This window comes from Trachymyrmex septentrionalis, unplaced genomic scaffold (genome assembly GCF_001594115.1).
Source record: "Trachymyrmex septentrionalis isolate Tsep2-gDNA-1 unplaced genomic scaffold, Tsep1.0 scaffold54, whole genome shotgun sequence".
In the NCBI taxonomy this organism is placed as follows: Eukaryota; Metazoa; Arthropoda; class Insecta; order Hymenoptera; family Formicidae; genus Trachymyrmex; species Trachymyrmex septentrionalis.
The window spans coordinates 838,311-863,393 of NW_017305715.1; the positions used below are offsets into that span (position 1 = coordinate 838,311).

General features: G+C 35.7%; 1 protein-coding gene across 1 annotated transcript in view; it reads right to left on the reverse strand.

The window, feature by feature from the left end:
* Nucleotides 1-19,741: 19,741 nt before the first annotated feature.
* Nucleotides 19,742-25,083, reverse strand: part of LOC108752093 — a 16,882-nt gene continuing 11,540 nt past the window's right edge. The window contains exon 3 of the mRNA XM_018492708.1: nt 19,742-21,478. Within this exon, the coding sequence (XP_018348210.1) occupies nt 19,742-21,478 (1,737 nt within the window). The remainder of the gene's footprint in view (nt 21,479-25,083) is intronic.

Sequence of the window (25,083 nt, forward strand, 5' to 3'; positions counted from 1 at the left end):
TCGTAAATTCAAACTCTGTTTCTGTTGCTTTATATGTATCGCTTCCGAAATCACTCTTTTATTACCTTTTTTTCGTCTAATATTTTAACATTTTCCCAATCAAAATCTTGGTGACTAATTCTGTGTTCTGTTATTACGGAATGCTGTGTAGTGTTCCAATTTATGTTGCGTATGATTATGTGTATGATTTTTTATGTTCATTTATGCGTGTCTTCAAACATCTATCTGTTTGGTTCACATATGATGCTTTACTACAATTTCGACAATCGATTTTGTATACAACGTCTGTGTGAGATGGCTTGGGACGTACGTCTTTATGACCCCTGATGAACCATCCCAAGATTATTAATCCCTTTATATTTTAAAAAATTTTTCGAACTTTTCTGACAAAAGTGGTATAAAGGGAATTGTTAAGAACTTGTAATTCATTTTATCTTCATTATTGACTGTTGTCCTATCCGTAGGTGTGTTACCCTAATCATTCCATTGTTTAAATTTCTTTGACAAGCTATTGTTACGTCCAAACTCAGGAAAATGGATTTAAAGAGAGAAGGGAGTAGAAAAGATGGAGTGTGGAAGGACGGTCAGACTCTTGTCTCGCAGGTATCCGCACAGAAGCAAATACTGCCAGTCGAACGCACCCTTTTTATTGCTCGCTTCGGAATATGAGTCAACGTCTCGTAAAGACGCTATGACACCTGTTTCCTATGAGCGGTGCGATCGTCGGTCCGAATTTCGAGTCAGGGAAATCCCTTTAACTCGGGAATGGACCAAGTGCAAGCTTGTTAGGGCAAGGTTTTAATGATTACGGGATTTAATGGAGGGTTTCATAAGTGAACGAGAGCGAGAAGAATAATTACTAACTTATTTATTGTTACTTGTCGAAAGATACGAATAACAGGCAGTTATATAACAATAGGCACTATAATTAGTCTATACGTTACATAAATACCGCAACAGTATATTCAGTATGCGCTTTATGTACATCATGTAATCGGGAGAGTCGGATGGGTTTTGATCAATCTATTTCGTGGATGGAAACGGAGGAAGGAGCGAAAGGATGTTGAGGTTTGGCCGGTGATGGCATTCTGGATTTCCTCAGGATCGAAGTAATGAAGGCCGATTGTGTAGGTTCCCTGAAGGATGGATGCGGTAGTAGTCCGCGGGAATTGGGTGATGAGTAACTCGAGAGTGTCGCTCTCTAGGATTCGGAAATAGGATCTAGGTGGGGGCGGAGGAATTTCCTTTAAGAACTCCACGCTGTCCGTGGAGTTCGTCGGGAACGGAATTCCTCTGGGGAAAATTGGGATCGAATCGACCGACGAATAGGATGATAGTGGAGGAGTATCTGGAAAGATTCTCACTATCAGTGCGTCCGAAAACGCGAGATCGAGGGGGAGATGAAAGAGTTTGCGGAGGAGATGAAAGTGATTGAGGGAAAGGTGAAGGTGGTTGAGGGGAAGGTGAACGTGGTTGAGGGGGAGGTATAATCTCTAACAGATTAGCCGGCGGGGCCGGTAGTGACGAGGATGGTGGCAAGTGATCCTCGGCCGGGCGACTCTGTTCGCGCGGGCGAACCCCCGAGGTACTTCCTGAACTCCTCGTCCAAGAGTCTCCACGCTTCTTGGTAGGCCCGGCTTTTAAGCCACCACTTTAGACGCGGCACTATAATTTAGTGTAAATTATAACGGATGGTTCTTATATGTGTGTGCGTGTGCGTGTGTGTGTGCGTGTGTGTGTGTGTGTGTGCGCGCGCGCGCGCGCGTGCGTATGTATGCGTATGTGTGCGTGCGTGCGTGCATGCGTGTGTGTGCGTGTGCGTGTGCATGCGTGCGTGCGTAGGCGAAAGTATGTGTGTGTGAATGGGACTTACTGTTGTTTTGCGGATGTGGGTGGATCTAACGGCCGAAAGTTTTTGGTCCCAGCACTCCACGAAGGGTTCCCATTCGGATGCGGAGGCTTCGGTCGAGTCACTCTTATTCAAAGTTCGAAGGAGATGAAGTTCGAGTGAGAACTGCGTATAGTCACGAACCGGCAAAGTTTCGTTTTAAAAAACTGACAACTAATAATTGAGAACTAACAACTGATAACTGACAACTGCGTATAGTCGCAAACCGACAGAGTTTCGTTTGAAAAGTGACTGATGACTACTGACTTCTGACGACGCGTTCCTCGTGGAGGGCCTCTTTTTATATTGGCGAGTTAGTGGTGCTGAGTGCAGAGCACATGTGTGCTGTTGGCCTAATCTAGGATTAAGGATATCGGTTGTGAAATGGGATACAGAAGTACGTGTCTAAGACAATTTTCGTCATCGACCATTTGCCGGACGTCCAATAGTTTAGAGCCACATGTGTCATTTATTACAGACAACTGCTGTTTTATAATTCTAATCTATTTATTCTTTCTGTTCCTCGGGATAAAATTCGCCTATTTGGCACTTGGTTCGAATATCTAATCCAACGACTCTGCCGACTCGTCCCGATTATTAGTTCAAAAAGGTAAATGTTATTCGGCTCGGCGCTATTGTAACTTCTCGTGATAGAAACAAATGGTCTACCGGTATTACTTGTTAATAATTTTTATGGTGATGAAAAAAGTTTTTAGTCGAAGAAAAGAACTGTGGAGTCCGGACATAACACTATTTTTGATTTCAGAAAATATGAATTTCAGTGGATATCCGTTGTTTATAAGAATTTTAATTATTAATTTGAAATTCTCTTGATGATAAATAAGGTGGGACAAAGAAAAGCTCTATCAATTAAACCCAACATTGTTTTCACTTTTTGACATAAAGAATGTCTAGAAAAATAATTTAAATAGTGACCAGAAAAAGTAAGTCCGTGGTACCAATTCTGAATAAGAGTATTTCCTTTTTTAAATAAGCTGACATCAAGAAAATCTAATTTGTCCCCACTTATTTCAGTTGTAAATTTTAATCTGGGATGGAATGAATTAAAGGTATTCACCAGTGTGTCAATGTGACGCATCATATGCTAACGCAATGTCATCAACATATATCTCACATAAAAGGTGAAATTGGAAGTCTCTGTAATGCTTTCATTTCTAGATTTTAACAATATCCGACACAATGGATGATAATGATCAATCCATCGGAACACCAAAAGTCTGTTTATAAAATTTGTCGTTGAAACTAAAAATTGTTGAATTAAGTACTAATTCCAACGCTTTAAAAAATTCCATTTTGGGATGTTCGTTTTTCTTTCACTGAGATGCCATCTATGTCTTCAAAAATCAAGTCAAGGTACATTTGTAAATAACGAAACCACAAGGGATAAAAGAATTTTGTTGTCAGAGATTGTCAAATTAGAAATGTATTTAATCAAATGAAAACTGTTCTTGATAAAACTATTTGCTACTGGTATACCGTCGTGTAATATGTCATTTAAAAAAGAGGCTAGATTATAGAAAGGGCTCTCCATTGAAGAAACTGTGATACGAAGTGAATCACCTACTTTGTGTATTTTCGGAAGACCATATGCAAGGCGCAACAAGGTTAAAAACATCCAATTTATTATAACCGGAATTCTCGACGAAATCGTGCTGCTTTCATCCCTTTAATAACATCTTAAGTTGTGTTAACATTTTATTAACTGGATTTGTGTGTCAGTAACTTATAAGTTTCAGTATCAGACAGTAAAGTTTCCATTTTTTGTACGTATTCAGTCTTGTCAAGTGCCACCATCATTATCTTTATCTACCTTTGTAGAAAGAATATATGGATTAACAAATGATTTCGCTGTCTTGATTAAAGAAAAAATTCTCTTCTCTATGTCAGTCCTACTAGTACATGCCTGTTTTATCCCCTTGATTAAAGGAAAAATTCTGTTTCTAAATTCTCTAATATTGAGTAATTTTAATCTGATAAAATTATGTTGGATGTGTTTAACAACTTCAGTCATGGTGTTTTAATATTGAATGTTGGCAAGCAGAAATTCTTATCTAATTGTAACAATACTTTAACTTCCCATAGTATAATAGCATTGCTGAGATTTTTGAACCATTTCACTTCAAAGATATCATATGAAATATGTTTAAAATCGGGAGTAGAAAGATTCACTTTAATCATTTCATTGTTTATGTTTTTATCGATTCTTGGAACTTAAATTTTTTGTGAGAATTGCTGCTAACCTCGTCAGGTAAATATTAGTCTCCGCGATATTATCTACTACATAATAAGTAATATCCTTTATTATCCCTTTATCGCAATCATCGTCTTTTTTGTAGCCATAAAAATTTTTTGTTTAATCTCCGAGATTTATTCCTTACAAATCTATAAAAAACATTGTATTGTGTGCTGAAAAATCTGTTACAAATATTGAGCGGAAGATGATTTATCAATTTTTTCTCTAAATGATATAATCTATAATGAAGATTTCTACGGTATTTAAACTCATCTACAATTTCTAATTTCAGTAATGTATCAGTGTGTTTGGTAATATTATTGAGTGCCCTTCGTTTATATTTGTAACAGTAAAATTTTAATTTAAAAAAATGGTTGCGATTTAAATGTGTGCCGGGTAGAATCCATAATTCTTACAGTCGCGTAAAAATTCTATTTTTAAATTAACTAAGATTGTTTCTTTTTGTTAAGTTTGATCCAATTCTTTAACAAAGTAACAACGTAACAACCCATGTTTAAACTCAATATACATGAATTTGTTTACGGAATTGTGACATTGATTTTATCCTCTCTCGTTCTTATTTTTATTTTCAATAACTTTATGACTTTATTATTTTGACTTTCATTGTATCTCTGACTATCGACACCACAAGATCTTTATGTCGAGTCGCAAGAAAATGCTCTCTCTCTCTCTCTCTCTTATATGTAAGTTGATATAATTAAAATTCAGGTAAATAATTTTTAAAAATTCTGTAATTTTTCGTTTTTATGTTTCTTTTGAATGACTACACAGCAAATCTGACAATCTGATGAATGATGTGATTCTAATTTGGCATTTGGATAAAGAAGAACGAACTAATTGTCGGGAATCATCAACCTGGGATTTGCGTTATTTAATGTAATTTCTGTTTATTGTTTATATTGATAAGGACCCGAATTGAAGGATCGAAACATTTATTTTATTCGTATTGTTACATTCACACGAAAATAAAGAATTTTCTGTGCATTTGAACAGCTGATGTAGGCTCCGATGGGCTTTTTTACATTTTACTAATGATATTTATATGTAAATTTACATTTATCAGTTCATTTTAAAACTGCATGCCGTTATTTTCAGATATAAACGCAATCATGAACTTTAATCATGTCTTTAGCATAAACTGATAAATGTAAGTTTATATATAAATATTATTAGGCACTGAGATCCAGCTTTTTTGACCATATCGGGCGGTGATTATTATGTAATATGATCCATAAAACAGTCGTTGGAAAATTATATTCTATTATACCTTGTTTTCTGTAAATAAAGAAATATTACACGTTATACAGATGTTTTATGTAAATAAATAATTTACTATGCTTCCATTAAAATAAATATTTATTTAAAGGTTAGAAAGTTGTGACTAGTTCAATAAGGACCTTCAATAAATATAAGCCATAAAAAATCAACTACTGTCGATTATAACAAGAATAATTGACCAGTGATTTAATTAAATCGACATTATAGAATCATTCGAGATAAGAGAACTCTGTACAAGAATTATGTCTGAGAACTCGGGCCAATTTCTAGCATCGTGTACACAAGGTTTTAGAAATCTATCTAATGAGACTCGCTCCATTAAACAGCCAATTTTGGTCCGCCATTTTTTAGCAATTCTCGCCTATGTTCAAATGTCTGTATTGTAAGAATGGCCAATGCGCATATCGATACGCTAGAAATCGTTTACAAATTAATCTATTTTACGAAAAATCAATTTTTCCAACCAAAATGAAGCTATTTTAAACCGATATCTTTATAAAAAATCGCTTCTTTTTTAACAAGGTTTACTTTGAATCAATATAATCGGTTTTTAGTGTTTCGATACAAATATCGTCCATTCAAATTATATATATTCATAATATTATTAAAACTAAACAAGATTAAGCATTTTAACCGTCCGGTCAATGACCAAACTTTCACCATTCGTTCAATAACCGGGTACCCGGGTACCCGCCTATAATGTGTCAGGTAGAAAAGTTATTAGTAAGCTAGCTACGTGGCATGTGAAATAACTGCAGTCGAACCAGACACTGAGTCAGACACTGAAATGGATACCCGGGTACCTGGTCATTGACCGGACGGTTAAAGTTATTACCATTTCTTGCGTAATATACATGTAATGATAAAAATTAAGTTTCGACAAAACAAATAATTTTAAAGGACAGCTAACTGAAATACAATATTGTCTTTAGAATAAAAAAACATATAATTACCGTATATAAAGTAAAAGAAAATAATTTATAATAATTATTTTTAATAAATCAATATATTTTTATATAACAATATATTTTATTAATTTTCTTATAATGACGCTGTACAAATATGTGTGTTACTTAACCTCACAGAGATATACATTGTTGTCCAATTTTTTCCAACATTTTTGTTGCTCATGATGCATGACGTTTAGCATCTCATAGAAATATTTTCATTATGTAGCCTTTAGCTGCAAAATTAGTGCGCACTCAACCATTTTACAATTATTTTTAATAATCTTCTAATAATTCGTACTAATCTTCAAGATTAAAAAGATCTGTCACAATTTAAGGATAGGAAGAGACACAACGTATTCCTCTCTCTTTTGTGTTTGTTGAAACTAAAGACTCTTAAAGGTACCTTTTCATATGCAGCATGTTGCGGCAGCAATTCGTTACTATTGGTTAAAAATTTTATGTGAGATGACGTACTTTCGGCGCAAAATACATTTTGCCGCAATTCGTTGCAGTTGAACCGAACGAATAGCAAGCAGTGGTTAATGGCGGTAAATGGCAGTAAATATCTGCAAAATAGAGAAAAAGTGTGCAATATTTTGAGAAACTTTTTGATTAAGAAAATATAAAATACGTAGAATGGCATCGAATATAAGGTGCGGAAATATGTTTATAATTAATTAATTATTTTCAATAAATACTAATAAATCGAACAGGAAAACAAATCATAACCTCAATCTGTCGATGACAACGAGAATGATATATATCGCAATTATTAGAACTTTTAAATTTGGTTAAGTTAAAGTATAAACAATTTAAGAAGCAAGATCACCAAAGTTGTAAAATAAACTATAACTTTCTAAATTACATATAAAGTGATCTTATAATTTAGAAAATTATAGTTTATTTTATAACTTTGGTGATCTTGCTTCTTAAATTGTTTATACTTTAACTTAACCAAATTTAAAAGTTACAGAAATTGATTTACATTATTGTTGTCGTCGATAAAAAAAATTAAGGTTATGATTTGCTTTCATGTTCAATTTATTAGTATTTATTGAAAATAATTAATTAATTATAAATATGTTTTCGATGCCATTCTCCGTATTTTATTTTTTCTTAATCAAAAGTTTAATCGAAATATCGCACGCTTTTTTTCTATTCTGTAGATATTTACTGCCATTTAACACTGTAGATATTTACCACCATTTAACACTGCTTGCTGTTCGTTCGGTTCAACTTCAACGAGTTGCGGCAAAATGTATTTTGCACCGGAAGTGCGTCATCTCACGTAAAATTTTTAATCAATAGTAACGAATTGCTGTCGCAGCGTGCTACGTATGAAAAGGCATCTTAAGAAAAAGAGACCGTGAAGACAGTCTCTAACTAGAGTCTCCGTTCCTCGTGTCGCGACTCTCATTAGAGGGTCTCTAGCCAGATTAGAGGGTTTCTAGATCACAATAGCCGGTATTCATAATCAGATCTTGTATTTAAGACTGTCTTAAGTTCAGCCTTGAAGTTATGAACCAATTAGAGGGCTGCATTAGCGTCTTAATATTTTACTTAAGATCTTGAAATAAGAACCGATTATTAGCGTATTCGATTTACTGATTCGACTCAACTCCAAGTTAACGATCTGTTCTTTTTAGCTACGTTTCTTGCACAGTTTAGCTCTTCTTTTGCAGTTAAATTTAAAATGGTTCTTTTACAGTAAAAAAAGTATTTATAATAGTTTTTATAGTGGTTCCGTAAACGTTTAATTGATCGTTATTTCTAACGTTTTCTAACACTTATAAAAAAGTTATTAAAAACGTTTGTAATCGTTACTCAACGTTACGAAAAAAACGTTTTTGTTCTTTTTGGGTACATATGTATCATTTTGAGGGGGGGAGGAGGGAGTAACCACCCAGGTAGCAAAGTTTGTCATTTTAACATCAAATTCATGTTTGTACAAATGATGTCAAAAAGTGACTATAGGTTTTTATTCGACAACATTTTATAACGTCATACTGACGTCACTTTGTGACTAACATCATTTTTGTAACGTCATTTCGTGACATTATAAGTCGCCAGTTGGGTAGTATAAAGGTCAATTTTCTTCAAGTAAAATCTTCTTCAAGTGCCATACGCTATCTCAGCGCGTAGGTACCTCCCTCTGCTCATATACCTTTACATGCTGATACATAACGCATATGGGGATCTATAGTTTGAATGCAAATTTTGAACGGCAATTTTTGGTAGAGAGATTTTCTGAGTAAGTATATTACTGCTGGTGGGGTTTGTCATTGCCTTCCGAGAGGAGCTACGGGTGTATGAAAATTTTTCGGTTCTGCCGGGAATCGAATCCGGGATCTCTAGTATATCAGATCAGTGCGTTGTCTACTACATCACACTCGCGCTCGATGGTCAGTAAAGGATCAAAATATAACGTCAAAACGATGGCTCATCGATGACGTCAATCATTTGTGATATTCGAACGTCAATTTGACTTTATTGAGACATCAGTAATGGTCAGTAAAGGTGTAAAATATGACGTCAAAATGACAAACTTTGCAATGAGCATGTTCAAAAGAAAATTGCATTTGAAGTTACTTTTAACATATGCTAGACAAGAAATTCCCTGTGCTAGATAAGAAGAGATAGACAAGAAGACTGCAGTTTCAATTAGTGCAAAAACGGTATTTAGAAATTCGCTCAAAAACTAAAGGACTATAGATAAATATAATATGAATTTCCTAAATCAAAGAAAATGGGGGGTAACCAGACAAATATTAATTATAAAATCTTAGAAAGTTGCTGTACTACTTCACTAATATCCACTTCGCTTATCAATTCATTCTCAAATACTGGTGCACAGTGGGGAAATAAAAATTACTGTAAGAAAATAAAAATTACTGTTTAAAAATTGCAATCTGCAGCAATTTTTGAACAGTAATCCCTCCCTCTCCCCGAATGCACTGGCGATTACCCCTCCCCCCTTTCCACAGGCCGCCCTTGTGCAATACAACCATCTTAATTTATCTAATTTCAAATAGCGTCATCATGTTTGACAGCGTTTAGTCATGTTTGATATTAAAATCGAAATAGGGACATTATTGGATCAATACAGTTCAATTTCAGCATCAAACAAGACTAAACGCTGCTAAACGTGACGATGCCATTTGAAGTTGGAAAGTGGAAAATTCAACTGTAAACGCGCGTCAAACACGACAGTGCTAGAAGTTACTATTGTAAGATATTACTATATGAAAAAGAAGACAGTTCCTCTTATCGAGCCGTGTAGCTTCGTGGCGAGACGGTTACTTAGGAATATGGACGACTTCAAGGCTTCGGATCAAGTCCTGGCACCAATGGAGCGCTTGACATTTTTTCTTGATCTAGCTTTTACACTATAATCTAGTATTTTCCCAATGACGCGTAACGCGCACAATATATCAAATAATGCGCCCATGAGTTCTCACCTTTACAATTCAAAAAGTACTTGATAAAAATGTACTATTGCATTATTTTGAAAAGCTCTTGATATTATGACTATTAGATTCTGGAATAAAAAATAAGGTGTCCCATTTAAAAAAATCGATGTGATCTTGAACTGACCTTGGCGAACGCCACCCAAAGTTAAACAGATGTGATCTGTAAATATATCTTTTTAAACCCTACAATTTTTGTCTGAATCATTTTTCCCAAAAATGCTTTGTTTCTGAAATATTTCACCAGTTCGAGACTTTTTACTTACCTGTTAATGTCAATGTTAAATTAATACTCAGGTTGAAGTAAAAGAGAAATTATGTAAATGTAAGTGTACACCATATATAAAATCATATATGTATGTATATATATATATATATACATGTATATTATCTTTATATCTACAATTTGTTGATGTAGCTGTACTTACTCGATATCAATTCTCGGCACTGTGATCACCAGTGTCGATAATGTGATACATCATAGATTCCCAACATGAGTGTTATTATCCCCTGGGTGGACGCTCAGGAGATTTAAGGGAGCGTTGCTAATCGTAAGGGCAGTAGGGGGACATTGAGGAACAAGTGGGCAAAAGAACATCAAAAAAATTTAATCTCCTAAATATTTTCTAAACAAATACTTAACATTTACTTGATTATAAATATTACAGTTATGCTTTTTATAAGAATCAAATATGTCAATCAACCCTCCATACATATTGATTGTAAGTTTAAGTTATATGATATGTAAGGTTTGTTTTTTTTATTATGTGTCATCTTTTTCGGCTAATGTTTTTATGTACGGAATGATCGGAGTAAATGCATCTATGGATATTTTGTCAGGTTCACTAAAAGTGCTTTTTCGTGCTGCACGCGCTCGTTTTCTAGCATCAAGAAATCAATCCTAACCTTTATAATCTGTAGTGAGGAGACAATAGATTTCTGCCGTGTATATCACTGTATGTTATTTATTCTGAAATTTAAAGTTCAATATATTTAATTATAAACATCACGCGCATGGATGACAGAATGTGTATAAATTCAAAAGAAATTTCATATAATATATTTTCATATTATATTAGACAAATATTAAAAGTATTATGTTTATTAATTTACCTAACTTTCTTTGCTTTGCATGTTGGAACTTTAATAAACAAAATTTTTAATTAAAAATGCACAAAATAAATTTCATATTACAAGAATTAGCCCGTTAACGCTGGAAAGTTGAATAGAAACGAATTTTTTAGCGTCAACCATAGATAAAATTACAGTAAAATTAGAGTGAACAAAACGAGCGTCAAACGTTTTAGCATAAAATGGCACCTTAATAGAGTACGGATATTCGTGCATGATTTCGTGTTGCCCACGGAGCACTGCTGTATGAGTAATATTTTTTCTTTGCTTGTTCTGTGTAATTTTCTTTTTGTTTATTTATTTAGAGATAGTGTACCGATTTACCAGTTTATCCGCAAAGAAGGCGCTGAATAAAAAAATTTAGAAGGGGGGCAATGAGCCAAAAAAGGTTGGGAAATTATGTAATACATAGTTCACATTATTTTATAAAAACTATGTCCGTACCGCTAGTATAGGGCTTTCAGGCATCACACAATAAAGGCCAGGCAAGAATGGCTGCTCTCAGGTTTTTTCTGATATATCATAACTTTAAATTATTATAATATTAAAGGCATAAGAAATTCACAGAATTGATGAAAATATTATTTTCAAGTTTGGATAATTAAAAGTTAAAAAGTTAATTAATTTTAACTTCATTTAGTTACATTTTTGACTCTTAATTTTTTAGCTTTACTTAGTTATATTTTATTGGTAAGTATTAACTTTTAGTTTGATTTTTTTTAAAGTTAACATCAGGATGGTAGTTAGCGTTATACGGATCTTGTACTCGAATTATATGCTTATACATTCGTGTCCATAATAAAATATTTGTTATAAAATATTTTTTGAATTATAATGCTTAAAACGTACAGTAACGTCGACATATTAGCATTATGCAAGGAGTTCGACTAACGACTAAAATTTCTTGAATATTGTTCAGGATAATGTCCTGGATAACATTTGTTAAGATCAAGGTCATAGGAGATTATTTCTCTTATTTTCATTTTTGCACTGAAAATTCATTTTTATGATAATAAATATAAATAATTAAATATACGACGGTACTATAACTTTTAAGCCTTATAACTCAAAAAGTACTTCATGAAAAAATGTTTTATTATACAATAGTTTTTTGGAAAGTTTTCGAGGTATACTACAATAATATGCAATGAAAAAGAGAGAATTTCAAGGTCAAATTTCAAGATCACTAATTTCCTTCCCTCCTTAAGGGGGGACATCTGAGTAAAATTTTGAAAAAATCTAAAAATTTTTTTTCGCTTAAAAAATGCTTTAGGGTCTTAAAAATAATATACCATAAGATAGAATCCGGCAAAAGTGTCTAAATGTCCAAATTTTCCATTCTGCGGCGATGCCTCACAGGTACATCCCGAGCGCCTTTTATGCTACCGGCGCGCGCTATGATTTATGGGTATGGGAGCACGTATAACGGCAGTAAGTATAGAAGGGACTTTCCCTTCTAATATACATGTAAAGAAAACACGTGTAGCGTCAGTAAACCGACGGTAGACTGTTGAAAAGAATGCATTTATCACGATACTCTGCATTTGCGTATAATTTTACAAAATACTCGACGAATAGTTCTTAAAAACAGTGATAATTGGAATTCATTTTTAATATGAGTGACAAAAATGTGGGTCGTGAACGAAAAGGAACAAAAAGAGATAGTTTATACGAGAAAAGACCGAAAGCGAAACGACCGTTGAATCGACATGAAATAGAAAAGCCCGAACATTTGAATGTCAGCGCATCGGCGAGGAAATTGAAACAACGTGATTTTGAAGACATTGAAGTGGACTCTACGTTCGGCTATCATTTCGTCAATTTTGTAACAGTTTTTGCTGCCCTTTCGAACGTCGTTGTGTGTAAAGTGTGCCATTCTGAAGTGAAATTCACAGAGAGCAGTAAACGAGGATTGGGATTTAAACTTGTTGTATCCTGTGACAAATGCGAGAAAAAAGAAATACCGAATAGCCCATACGTCAAGAATGCCTACGAGATTAAATTTTGAGTACATATGATGTCATGGGCTTGACAATCGGCTCGAAAAGTTTCCAGTTTTGCCAGGAAGTGGACCAGAACCGCATCAAAAAAGCAGAACAATCATTGAGCGATGGAGCAAAACAGGCCCGCCTCGACTTAAAAGCAGCTCGGAAGGAGAAGCAACAGGAGGACATCGATGTAGAAGGCCAATTGTATGGTGCAGGCATCGCAGATTAAAGGTACATGAACATATTATACGATTTTACAGTACTTAAAACTTTAATCGCGTTTTTCTCGAAACCACTTTTTTTGAGACGGCCGGACACATAACTCGAACAAATCTTAACCGATCGATCTGAAACCTTGACAGTATATTCAAAATACCTTTATCTATCGACACACGTAGGATTTTTTCTTTATATTGCTTACTTTTTTTTTAACAACAATTTTGTGACTTTTTTTTTCGTGAAAATTTAAATTTTTTTTCGATCACGCACCATTTTGCGAAAAATCAATTTATCGAAAAAATCCTACGTGTGTCGATAGCTGTTGATGTATAGAAACTAACCAAACTTGATTTTTTGTTCCAGATCAAAAATTAAGGACGTTAGCTGTCCGGCCATGCAAAAATAGGGCCTACGAAGAAATGCTGCACAGCCGCCATTTTGTTTTGGATTTATTTGAAAAAATTATATTTTGTACTTCGTGTCTAATATTATAAAACCTACTTTACAAATTTTCAATTGGCTCTTTCATTTGGCCAAAAAAAATTCCAGAAAATCCGCTTTTTTTTTGAGTTACTTAGATGTCCCCCCCTAAAATCACATTACTTTCTCTCTTTTTTTTTTTTTTTAGAAAAATGCTTCCTTTTCATGTTATTAACGTAAAAAGATTAAAATGACTTACCTTGTATATCATTATATTAAGTTAAGATTTTTTTTACATAATTATATATAATATATAATTATACAGGGTGTTTCAGAAATAGTTGGTCAAACTTTAAGAGTATATTCCACTCATTGCAAGGATGGAAAAAAGTCATATAAATATGAGTTTGGAAACGCTTCTTTTTCAAATTATTAACATTTTTTTATTTGATACTCATACCTATATTTTATTTTATATTCATACCTATATTTTATTTTATACTTATATTTATATTTTTATTACAGACATTTCTGGAAATGATTCGCATGGAATGTCGAAGATGTTCCAAAATTCTTGGAGTTTTTGTATTTTTTCACACGCAGCGATAATACGATTTTGGAGTACTACTCTACAGTAGCAATAGAAGTATCATCCACAAGGATCTTAAGATGTCCCCAGAAATAAAAATTCAAAGGATTCAAATCAGGAGAACGTGCAGGCTAAGCAATGAGTCCTCCTTTACCAATTCATGTATTGATGTAATATTATTCAGGAATTCTCGAGCAGTGCGGCTAAAATGTGCTGGAGCTCCATCATGCATGAACCACATTTGATTGCGTGGAATCTGTAGTGGAATGTTTTCTAATATTAGAAGGAGTTACGTTTTTAAAAATTGTCTGTAATTATTACTGTTGAGTGTAGATGGAAAAAAAATCAGTCCAAGAAGGAAATCTCCAATAATCTCCAATAATCTCCAGCCCATACATTGCACGAAAACTTATGCTGATGCTAAGATACAATAGTACCATACGGATTTTTTTTACGTATGACTATAAATAAAATATAGATATAAGTATAAAATAAAAAAATGTTTATAACGTGGAAAGGAAGCGTTTCCGAACCCATGTTTATGTAACTTTTTTTCATTCTTACAATAAGTGAAATATGCTTTTAGAGTTTGACCAACTATTTCTGAAATACCCTGTATAATATATTATATTGTATATATAATTATATATAACTATATACATATATAACATTTTTTTCTTGAGCTAAAATCACGATTTTCACGAAAAATAGCAGAAGTAATTCTGTAATTTACTGCTTTACAGGGATTATTTTTTAGTGTCACAGAATGATCACGCAAAAAATTGATCAAAATACATATGTATCTCTTCTTGCTGATTAAAAACGTTAACTTTTTGATTGTGGAAGAGTAGGCAGAATCTTTCGGCCTCATCCTGTTGAACAGGGGGTCCTTTGTCGGCGGTCGCAAGGAGTCCACCGTGGACCTCACATGGATCTTGTCCCGCGTTGCTGACAGGGTCACAGAATGGGAGATAGACAATTAACTCTTGGCTGAACAGTCGGACTACGTTAGCATTATAATGTGCCATGACGACTGCCGGTCCTGAGGCGGGGAGAGTGATTATGCAGACTAGAAATGATAAACACCCGAGATGATCTCTTTAGAAACTGAACTCGGACGTCCTCCAGGCAACGCTAATAATCCTCAATTGGGTAAAGCCTGGCCCGGGCCAGGTAAAAATCGACAGAGTAATGGAATGGCTGCAGAGTAAAATGGTGTGCGCGTCAAACGTTTCCGTGTTCCGGAGCCGTCCAGAACCTCAGAGGGCCGCTTACTGATGGATGCCGGAGGAAAGTAAGTCGATGGCGCTTTATGCGATCCAGACGGAGGCACGAGGAAAAGAATGGCGGTACAGGAATCCCTCCGAGTAGCGCGGAGGTCCCTGAGTCATCAAGAAGGCCATGGTTATTAGCGAGACTTGGTTTTGGAACTGGACGAGAATTTCCTTGAAATGACAATGAAATCGATGTCGAATCGATGTCAATTCAACGTCGATTCAACATCGATTTCATTGTAATTTCTCACTGAGTCTTCTCCGCAAGGAGAAATACAGAGCAGCCATATGAGGGTTCCCCCGCCGGTTGGTGCGAGGAACTGAGGATGTCCAAGATCTATGTGTCTTAAGTGTAAACCCAAAGCTCCTAGGCCCGATGGGATACATGGGCGTATGTGGGCCTTGGCACTTAGCGAGTTGAATGGTTGCCTGTGGCAGTTATTTACCTTCTATCTCAGCTTGAAAAGATTCCTCCAAGAATAGCAAAGGATCAATGTAAGGGAGGCCGGCCAGCAGAGAGCTCTTCTGCTTACAGGCTGATATGCCTGCTGAACAAGATGCTCGAACTCATTATTGTTCGATATGTCGTCTAGTACTTATGCCGGAAGGGACCCGACTTACATCCGGGGCAATACAGGTTCCACGAGGAATGTTTCACCGTCGATGTCATTCGGAAGTTGCGGGTGTTTGCGGGGCCCGTGGTGGTGGAGGGGGAGGAGTGATGTTGACGGTGTCACTCGACATCATCAACGCCCTCTCCTGGGAGGTGAGGGCACTCGCCTATCATAACTTGTCTCCTTATCTGATTGCTATTATTAAGGATTACTTTCAGCACAGGTGGCTAAAGTTATAAGGACGGACTCCAGTGCAGAAGTGAAGTGTCTTGTGGTCTTGCAGAGATCGCCTATGACACTATTCTACGCATTGTCCTCTTATCAAGATGTCACGTCGTCTGCTATGCAAACAACATCTTGATACTCGCCGGGTGGCGTGACTGGGGGTTGCGATTGCCACAGCTAACATAGCTGTAAAATGTGTAGTCGGCTAGAGGACTGGGGCTAGAGATGGTGCCTCAAAACTGAATTGAGAAACATATTTCTGCACGGCATGATTCGGGGTGGGAACTACCTCCATCCAAGTGGAGACCACGCTCATGTACCTGAACTTCACATTGGATGGCCGGTGGAGCTTCAGAGCTTACTTTGAGCTGCAATCCCCAAGGTGGGCTGACGCTCTCTATGACTTCATCTACCTAATCTACACAGCCCGGGAATGGCAGTATACATGTATACATTCACACCGTCCTGGTGGGGTTTCTTCATGGAGTCTCTGTCTGGAGTGGAGAGACGATATCTGACGCCTGGATACAGCAAATGCGTCTCGCTCTCCGTATCACGAGGGCATACAGGACGGTGTCGCACGTCGTGTTCAAGATGCTGATAGGGACGTCCCCCGCGGACTTGCTGGTGTATGGGCTTGCCGAGACATATCGGTGGGTTCGTGTGTTTTGTGCGAGAGGGGAACACCCTCCCCCCCCATGCGTCGTGAATGCCATGAAAGAAAGAGTCTCCGAGTCTTCGACGGGAACGCCTCACGGACCCGGAGCTTACCAATAACCGGGTCGTACAGACCATCCCTCCTGTTTACTCAAATGGACAGACAGGGAATATTGAGGATTGTCATTCCGGATGATACAGGCATGGCTGCTTTGGTGAATACCTGTGCCGGATCCAAAAGGAGCCGACTGCGCAGTGCCACCACTCCGGAACATCGCACAACACACTCTTGAACAGTGTTCGGCGTAGAACACCGAGCGTGGTGCCCTGGTCGCAATAGTGGGAGAGGACTTCTCCCTCTCGGTGCTGGTAAAAGCCGTGCTGGAGAAGGAGAGATCGTGGAGTGTCGTCTCCTTCTGCGAGAGCGTCACGCTCTGGAAGCAGGAGGCGGAAAGAGAAAAAAAGCGGGTCAGGCTCGAGCATAGAGGGAGGGAAAGATGTCCTCGCGGCAGAGCTCAGTATCGTCATCGAGCTTCCGCGACTGCCGCGATGTATTTTCCCTCGGTACGTGTCCGAGCGGTAGCGCCGCCGACACCATCATCGTGCCGGTGACAGCGGCCACTAGTCGGGGGAGACTCCCCCCCCCCAATGATCAGCATCTCAAGAATGGTGACAGAAGAGAAGAAGGATGGATGACTTTCTTGTCACCTGGGAATCTACTCCTCCTCCACTTGAAAGCGGAGAGCTTGGAGGGCGATGTAATCAAAATGTCGTACCGCTCGCTGGGCGGGGGTACGGTTTGGTGATCGGACGGGAACCGTGCTGCTAACTCTGTCCCCCCCTCACAACATCGAGAGGGGGCGAGATAAAAGGGCGTGTCCTCCCTTGCCTGAACAGACTGACTAGCCCCTCGGGGCTCCGGTGGCATCGGAGCCCTCCTGTCAAAAAGAGGACCGCTGGGGAGATTGAATTGACCAGCATGATCGATGGGCCTAAAGGCGTCTTGGAAGAATATTGCACGCGTGCCCAAGATGCCTGATAGAGATCAATGAAGGACACCGACGGAGATTTTAGTGGGTACGAGTCCTTTGTAATGTCTTATGCATACTCTCGGCCAACGGGAACGATCGAGAGTATGCATAAGGCATTTCCCCTTACAAAAAAAAGTTAACTTTTTGACTTAGTTTTTTAATTTAGTTAAAAAAAAATTAATTTCGTTAACTCAAAATCATGAAATAAAATTAATTTAATTTTTAACTTTTCAATTACTTTTTTTCATTAACTTAACTTTTAATTTAATTAATATCATAATAGATTAACTTTTAGAAAATTTAACTTAGTTAAAAAAAAAGTTAACTTACCCAACCCCGGTTATTTTACAAAATACACATTTTAGTATGGTTTATTAATTTATTGTATTTATAATCTCTAAATTTCTAAGTTAAGTTTTATTTTAATATTTGCAATTATATTTTCTACATGTATTTTATAATATCAGTATCTTTCATGTCTATATCTCTGGATTCGCTGTTTTTTAAATAAGAAAAATAAACTTAAAAGAATCAATTTGATAAATATTTGTTTTAGGTAACATCTCACCAATTTCAATGTCCTTTAGATATGTTGTAAGGGAAAGTGTCCTGAGTGAACCCATAAGTTCCCCATAAGAATTAAGTGGGGATTGGCATTAGTTTAGGATACATAGTAAATATAAATTCTATAATATATAGAGGATAACATTGGCGACTCCCACCCCATCTTCTCCCTGCTTGGGGACGCACTTCCATGCATATGGTGGAAGGGATAACATGGTTTGTGCAGTTGGACACTCTAAATCTCTGCTCTCTCCATCTATGGATTGTTCATAATGCAGAAGGCTACCAATTGTAAAACATGAAACATGGAACGATATTCATAATCCTTTTTATTTTAAAACTTAAATAATGTCTTAAAATATTAATTCAATCCTCAGATTGACTTATGACATCTTAAGACTGCACTTAAGACAGTCTTAAATGTAAGAATCGACTATGAATATCGGCCTGTTTCGTGAACACAAGGAAATATTCAGTACTCACAAGGAAAGATTCAGTATCAATTTCACGACGCGAAACAGGCCAGTATTAATCTATTTTGAATATCGTCCCATATTCGCGTTTCACAGTTGGTAGCCCTTTCGCACTATTGACAACGAGGAGCAAAAATAAGGGTGGTTTGACCGAACTGCACACATCATGTAATCCTTCCACTATGCTTTTATGCGAAGTGTTTCCCTCCCTCCCCCTGCCAAGGGGCGCACCACTCTCCGAGATAAATTATATTTTTTTGAAAAGTCGTGCGCCCAGAAGCAGGGGGGAAAGTCGCTTTGCATGATAGTTATGTGCCTTCAAGCAGAAGGAGAGGGTGGAGTGGGAGTTGCTTTGCGTGGAAGTCGTGCACCCCTAAGCAGAGGGGCAGGTAGGATGAGAGTCGCTTTGCGTGGAAAGTCGTATGCTATGACTTTATTATGAAATTTTAATTTGTTATATCTTCTAAACCAATACCGTCTCCCACTTCTTGTGGTGAATCACTCAGGACACTTTCCCCTACAACATATCTAAAGGACATTAAAATCGGTAAAATGTCAATATCCTAAAACGGATATTTACCATCAATTTATTATAAACATCTTAAATCTTTTATAAAATTATCTTATTGATAAAATTTATCTAATGAGTAAGTGTAACTCCGAACTTAATAATAATATCGTATACATTAAACGAAATACTATTTCATATTCAATTTCTTATTGAATGTAATAGAATTATTGCAAGTCTTTAACCACTGAATGCTTTGCTTGTTGTCAAGAGTATCGATGTAATTTGATAATTCATCTTGATGAACTCCATTGGCGGTGCAATATAAGATTGCAGTGTTCTCTAGGAGTTCTTGCAATGATCCCATTTTTGAAGTCTCTGTTTTATCTTTAGAACATTCAGATTTCTTTTCTTTTGGTTTTATATCGATAATTTCATGTTTGTTTAGGTCCTTATGAGAATCACTAGGCTTTTTTTTAATATAATTTAGTGTGTTTAAACTCACTTGTTCATTTTTCGAAGAAATTACTTGATTTTCTAATAATGTTGAAGAACTGTTCCAAGCATTTTGATTGCTACTGACAATCTGACTGTCTTTGGTATTCTCTAACATCAGATGAAGCTTTTTCCATTTTCCTTGTGAAAAACCATTCGTATTTGGATAAGGGCTGTTGGATATAAACTGTTGATTTTTTTCAACTGTTGTATTCTTCTGCGTGAAGCGCACTTTCGGTAAATTTTTGATGTTCGGCTTTGTTAAACTCGTTTTCATATCTCTTGAACTATAAATTTGATTCTGTATCATGGACTTCCTCAACATGCTTTTGTTGTAATTTGATAAGATTTTAGCTATTTCCGAAGTTTCATTCGTGCACCATACAAGATTCTTATTAGAATTTGATATTTTACCATCTGATTCTCTATTAATTTTAGTTTTTTCAGAATTTTCTCCTTTATGTATCTCTTTCATAACTTGAACAGTTTTTTTATCCAACGGGGTCTCAAGAAAGGTTTTCTTTGTCATATATTCTTGTGTATTCGTAGCATATCTCTTCAAAGTATGCAAATTATTCATTGACGATTCTTTCCACTTCGAAACTGATTCTTTCGCAAACAACTTTTTGTAGATTGACAGCGTCTCATTACTAGAAGCATCTTCCAACTTTGCGGAGTTAAATATATTTTTTGTGCAAACTTCGTCACTCATAGATTTTGCAGTCGAATTTCTCAACAAAATTAGAGAACTGTTTGGAGCACCTCGAATAATCTGTTTCAAATTCATCCTAATCATCTCTCTATTTTGTAATATAGTTTTCGAGCTGTTGAGTTCCGTAGTCGATTTCTGTGTTTTTGGTACATATAATGCTGAAGATGACGGAAAAGTCGAGGCTATTCTTTGATCATTTTTGCTATTAGTGATACTTTCGTTTTGAATGCTTTGCGCCATAGCAATAGCATAAGCTTCTAGTAACTTTGTTTCTTGTGCAAGATTAGCAATATTCTCAGGAGATATTTTTAGATTACTTTTCACATTTGTTGTCTCTTTCGTCAATTCTAGAGAACTTGTCTTGGTTGCAGAAATTGTCAGCTGTGTCATTTTTCTTTCTACTTCTTGTTTATAAACTGGTGTCATAACTTGCGCACAATAACCAAACACGCAATGAAGGCTTTCATGCATACATGTTTCAAAGGATTTCTTATCCATGGAGAAATAAGTATTCCATGCATTTTTGGTATTCGATGAACGTTTATTTTTCATTTTCAGCTTTCCCTTTAGCTTCTTTTCTTTTTCCGTCGAAGAGACTTGTTTATTGTAATGTGGATCGACAGAGATCACTTCAATATCAGGCTTACTAATAATTTCGCAATAAGATAATCCATCGAGGCTGGTAAAGTATTTTCCTAAATATTCCACTGCTAAACCAGCCTGGGAACATAAACGTATAAAGGGTGTTCTAAATAAAATTATTTATGTTCTTTTCTGAAACAATTAAATCTTTTTTCTTTTTTAAGTAAAAAATAATTTGAAAATTTTATCATTTCTTCTAAAAATGCAGGTTAAAAAAAAATAAGTATGTAATTTTTTTTAAGAATTAAATTCTGTTAAAATAAGTTTTCTAATCAATATTATTCAAAAATTACAAATTGCAGTTATTAAAATTGTAGTATTTACTATAGTACTATGTATACACTATAGACTTAGTTGTCTATTTATTTTTTTATTTAATTAAGGCGCAAAAAGTTATTATTCGAATCCATTAATTAATATTGTAGTATCTTTTTATTAAATTATTTATTTAATTGTGATCTAAAAATATATTAAAACAAAAAGCTTTAAGGTAAGGAAAAATTAAGTTATATGGCATAATGTTCAGTTATATGCATAATTGTAGGATATGACAATGATAAGATAAAATATCAAAAATTCTAATTAACACAAACTGTTTAAAAATTTATGACTTTAATAATTTTGATGAGATTAAAACTAATATTTAACAAGTTCATAAAGAATATATCATTTATAAATATATATAAATTCATGAATATAAAAAATATAAATAATACTAGAAATTAAATGCCTATAACGGTCGAAGCTGGATCTTGAATGCTTAACCCTTTGAGAACGAGGGATTGCTGAAAAAATAAATTATGAAAAAACTATTAATTTAAGGATAATTTTGGATTGCCGAATCTGACCTTAGTATTTCAAAATTCTGTAATCAAAAGATGACGGATCCAATATGGCCGACTTTGACGGAGTAAAAAAATTCAAATGTTGCTTGAAACACATTCATATTACAGAGGTTTTTTGATGATGCTCTCTTTGCAGCTCATCAATACCACACAAACTTTTGTTACTAACAGCTTAGAATAAAAAATGTTCATTTACATGGTACCGATCAACTCCAAGAAGACCGAATTTGGAAATTCTCGAGGCTTGCTTCACCAATGCATCATCAATCAAACTTCTACAGTCTTCTAAATTTGGAAAAAGCACCATCAAAATCCTTGTAATATGGATTTCATAGGTTTTGAACAATATCTGCATTTTTTGACCATTTAAACGACGGCCATATTGGATCCGTTATTAATTTTGAATTTTTTACTTCAGAATTGAAAAAAGCATCATCAAAAACTCTTGTATACCCATTTTTATTTCATAAAAATAGAGCCTAAAATTTCTTAATAAGAGCGGAGAGCATGTATACATGCTCCCCGGCGTCAAATAATTCAAATGTGAATTATCCAGAGACACGATAATGCTTGGCGCTAAGAAAAATGTATAGCACAAGACAGTACAGTGTATTTTTACACGGAGTGGTGAGTTTTTTCCGAGATCTCGATTATTATATCTCAATAATGGCTGTGCCGATTAAATTCTACATATGATCAATCGATAGCTTGTACTTGAATTGTGTAATAAAAGTGCATTTATTTTTTGTCTATTTGCCCTACGAGTGGAGATATTGCAACAAGTTCCAATTTTGTCAAATTTTAAGAAATGTTATTGTCACTATTAACGTTGTCGTCGTCTGCCTGGCCGATGGATTACATCTCAAACTTCAGTCAATAGATGGCAATCTAAATATTTTTACTTTATTTTTTTAGTAACTCTTTAATAAACAACGGTCGACTATTAAAACTGTCCGATGGTCACTCAGGGTTATGACTTTGACAATATATTTCAAAGTCATTAAAATTTTTTTAATAACTTTGTAACGTCTGATGAGTTATTGCTATATTGCCTTCTGAAGGTTATACATTGCAACGACCTTCACAAAGCATGTGAAACCCAAAGAGAACAAGAAAATCAAAATAATGTCAATTTGACGTCATATTGATCAAATTTATGTCATTTTTTGATTATGATAAAAATCTCGATTTCAGATAATCTAAGAATTATTTTATATTGACTTTTTTTTATATTGTTATCTTTTTTATTTTTATGGAAACCATAATTGTGTGCATATCATGAGCAGTAATGTTAAAACTTGTGTTACACTATAATATACCCATAATTGAAGATTAAAGATTACGAATTAAAGATTAAAAGCAAATTAGAATAAAATGAATTATAATTAAAATTATTTAACTAGTCGAATTTTAATCTCTTATTTATTGCAATTCTCAGTTTCCAATATACAATATAATGTGACGGATTTAACAGCATATTGCAAGAGCGGATACTAAAGATGTTTCTACATGGGAGATCAAGCCTCAAGCGTCGAGCATCGAAAGCATGCTATTTGTTAATTTGGATCATGTGACTTACGAGGTCTGGCTATTAAATAACGATACTGCTTATGAAAGAGTTTTATTTTAAAAATTATTCTACAATTAAATGCTCCCCTTCAATGTACTCCCCTCCCCTCGCCACACACCGTTCCATTCGTTTTTTCCATTGGTCAAAGCAATGCTGGAAGTCTTCTTTTGTAAGAGCATTTAGGAGCTCCGCCGATTTTCGCTTCACCTTTTCCATCGACTCGAACCGGGTTCCTTTTAAGGCAGACTTGATCTTCGGAAACAGGAAACAGGAAAAAGTCACAGGGTGCTAAATCAGGCGAATACGGCGCGTGTTCGAGCACTGGAGTGCCTCTAGCGGCTAAATAACGCTTCACAGACAGCGCGTTATGGGCAGGTGCGTTGTCCTGGTGTAAGATCCACGACTTGTTTTTCCACAACTCCGGCCGTTTCTTACGAACTCGCTCTCGCAGTGTTGCCAAAACTGTCAAATAGTAAGTTTGGTTTACAGTTTGACCCTCTGGAACCCATTCAGTCATCACGATGCCGTTGATGTCGAAAAAAACGATTAGCATGGCTTTAAATTTTGATTTCGACATCCTTGCTTTTTTCATTCTTGGCGATGCAGGAGTTTTCCAGTGCATGGATTGCCGCTTAGTTTCAACATCGTATTGGAATATCCAGGTTTCATCGCAAGTGATGATGTTTTCCATCAATTCAGGCTCTTCATCTAACCTCTCAAGAAAATCTGAGCAGATCTGTTGACGGACGAGCTTTTGGTCAGGGGTCAAATTTTTTGGGACCAACTTCGCACAGACTTTCTTCATGTTTAATTCGTCATGTAAAATTTTTCTGACAGTTTCTTTATCGGCGTTTACAGTCTCAGCAATCATCCGAATGCTCATACGACGATCTCCGCGCACAATTTCATTGATTTTGGTCACTGTTTGCGGAGTTGAAACAGAGACAGGTCGACCTGGACGTTGGTCATCTTCGGTGCTCTCTCGGCCTTCAGAAAACCGTTTATACCATTCGAAAACACGCGCACGAGATAGAGAATTCTCACCATAGGCCTCTTTCAACAACTTATAGCACTCAGTCGGAGTTTTTTTTAATTTACAGAGAAATTTCACATTGATCCGTTGCTCGTGCTTTTCGTCACACATTGTTATCGGCACGAGAAAAAAACAAGTTCGTTTCTAACCTCTATAGAAAAAATACTACTACTGCGACAAAAACGTGTTTTCGTACTGGAATAGTAGACACTTCCAGCTATCCAACGCTGCATTC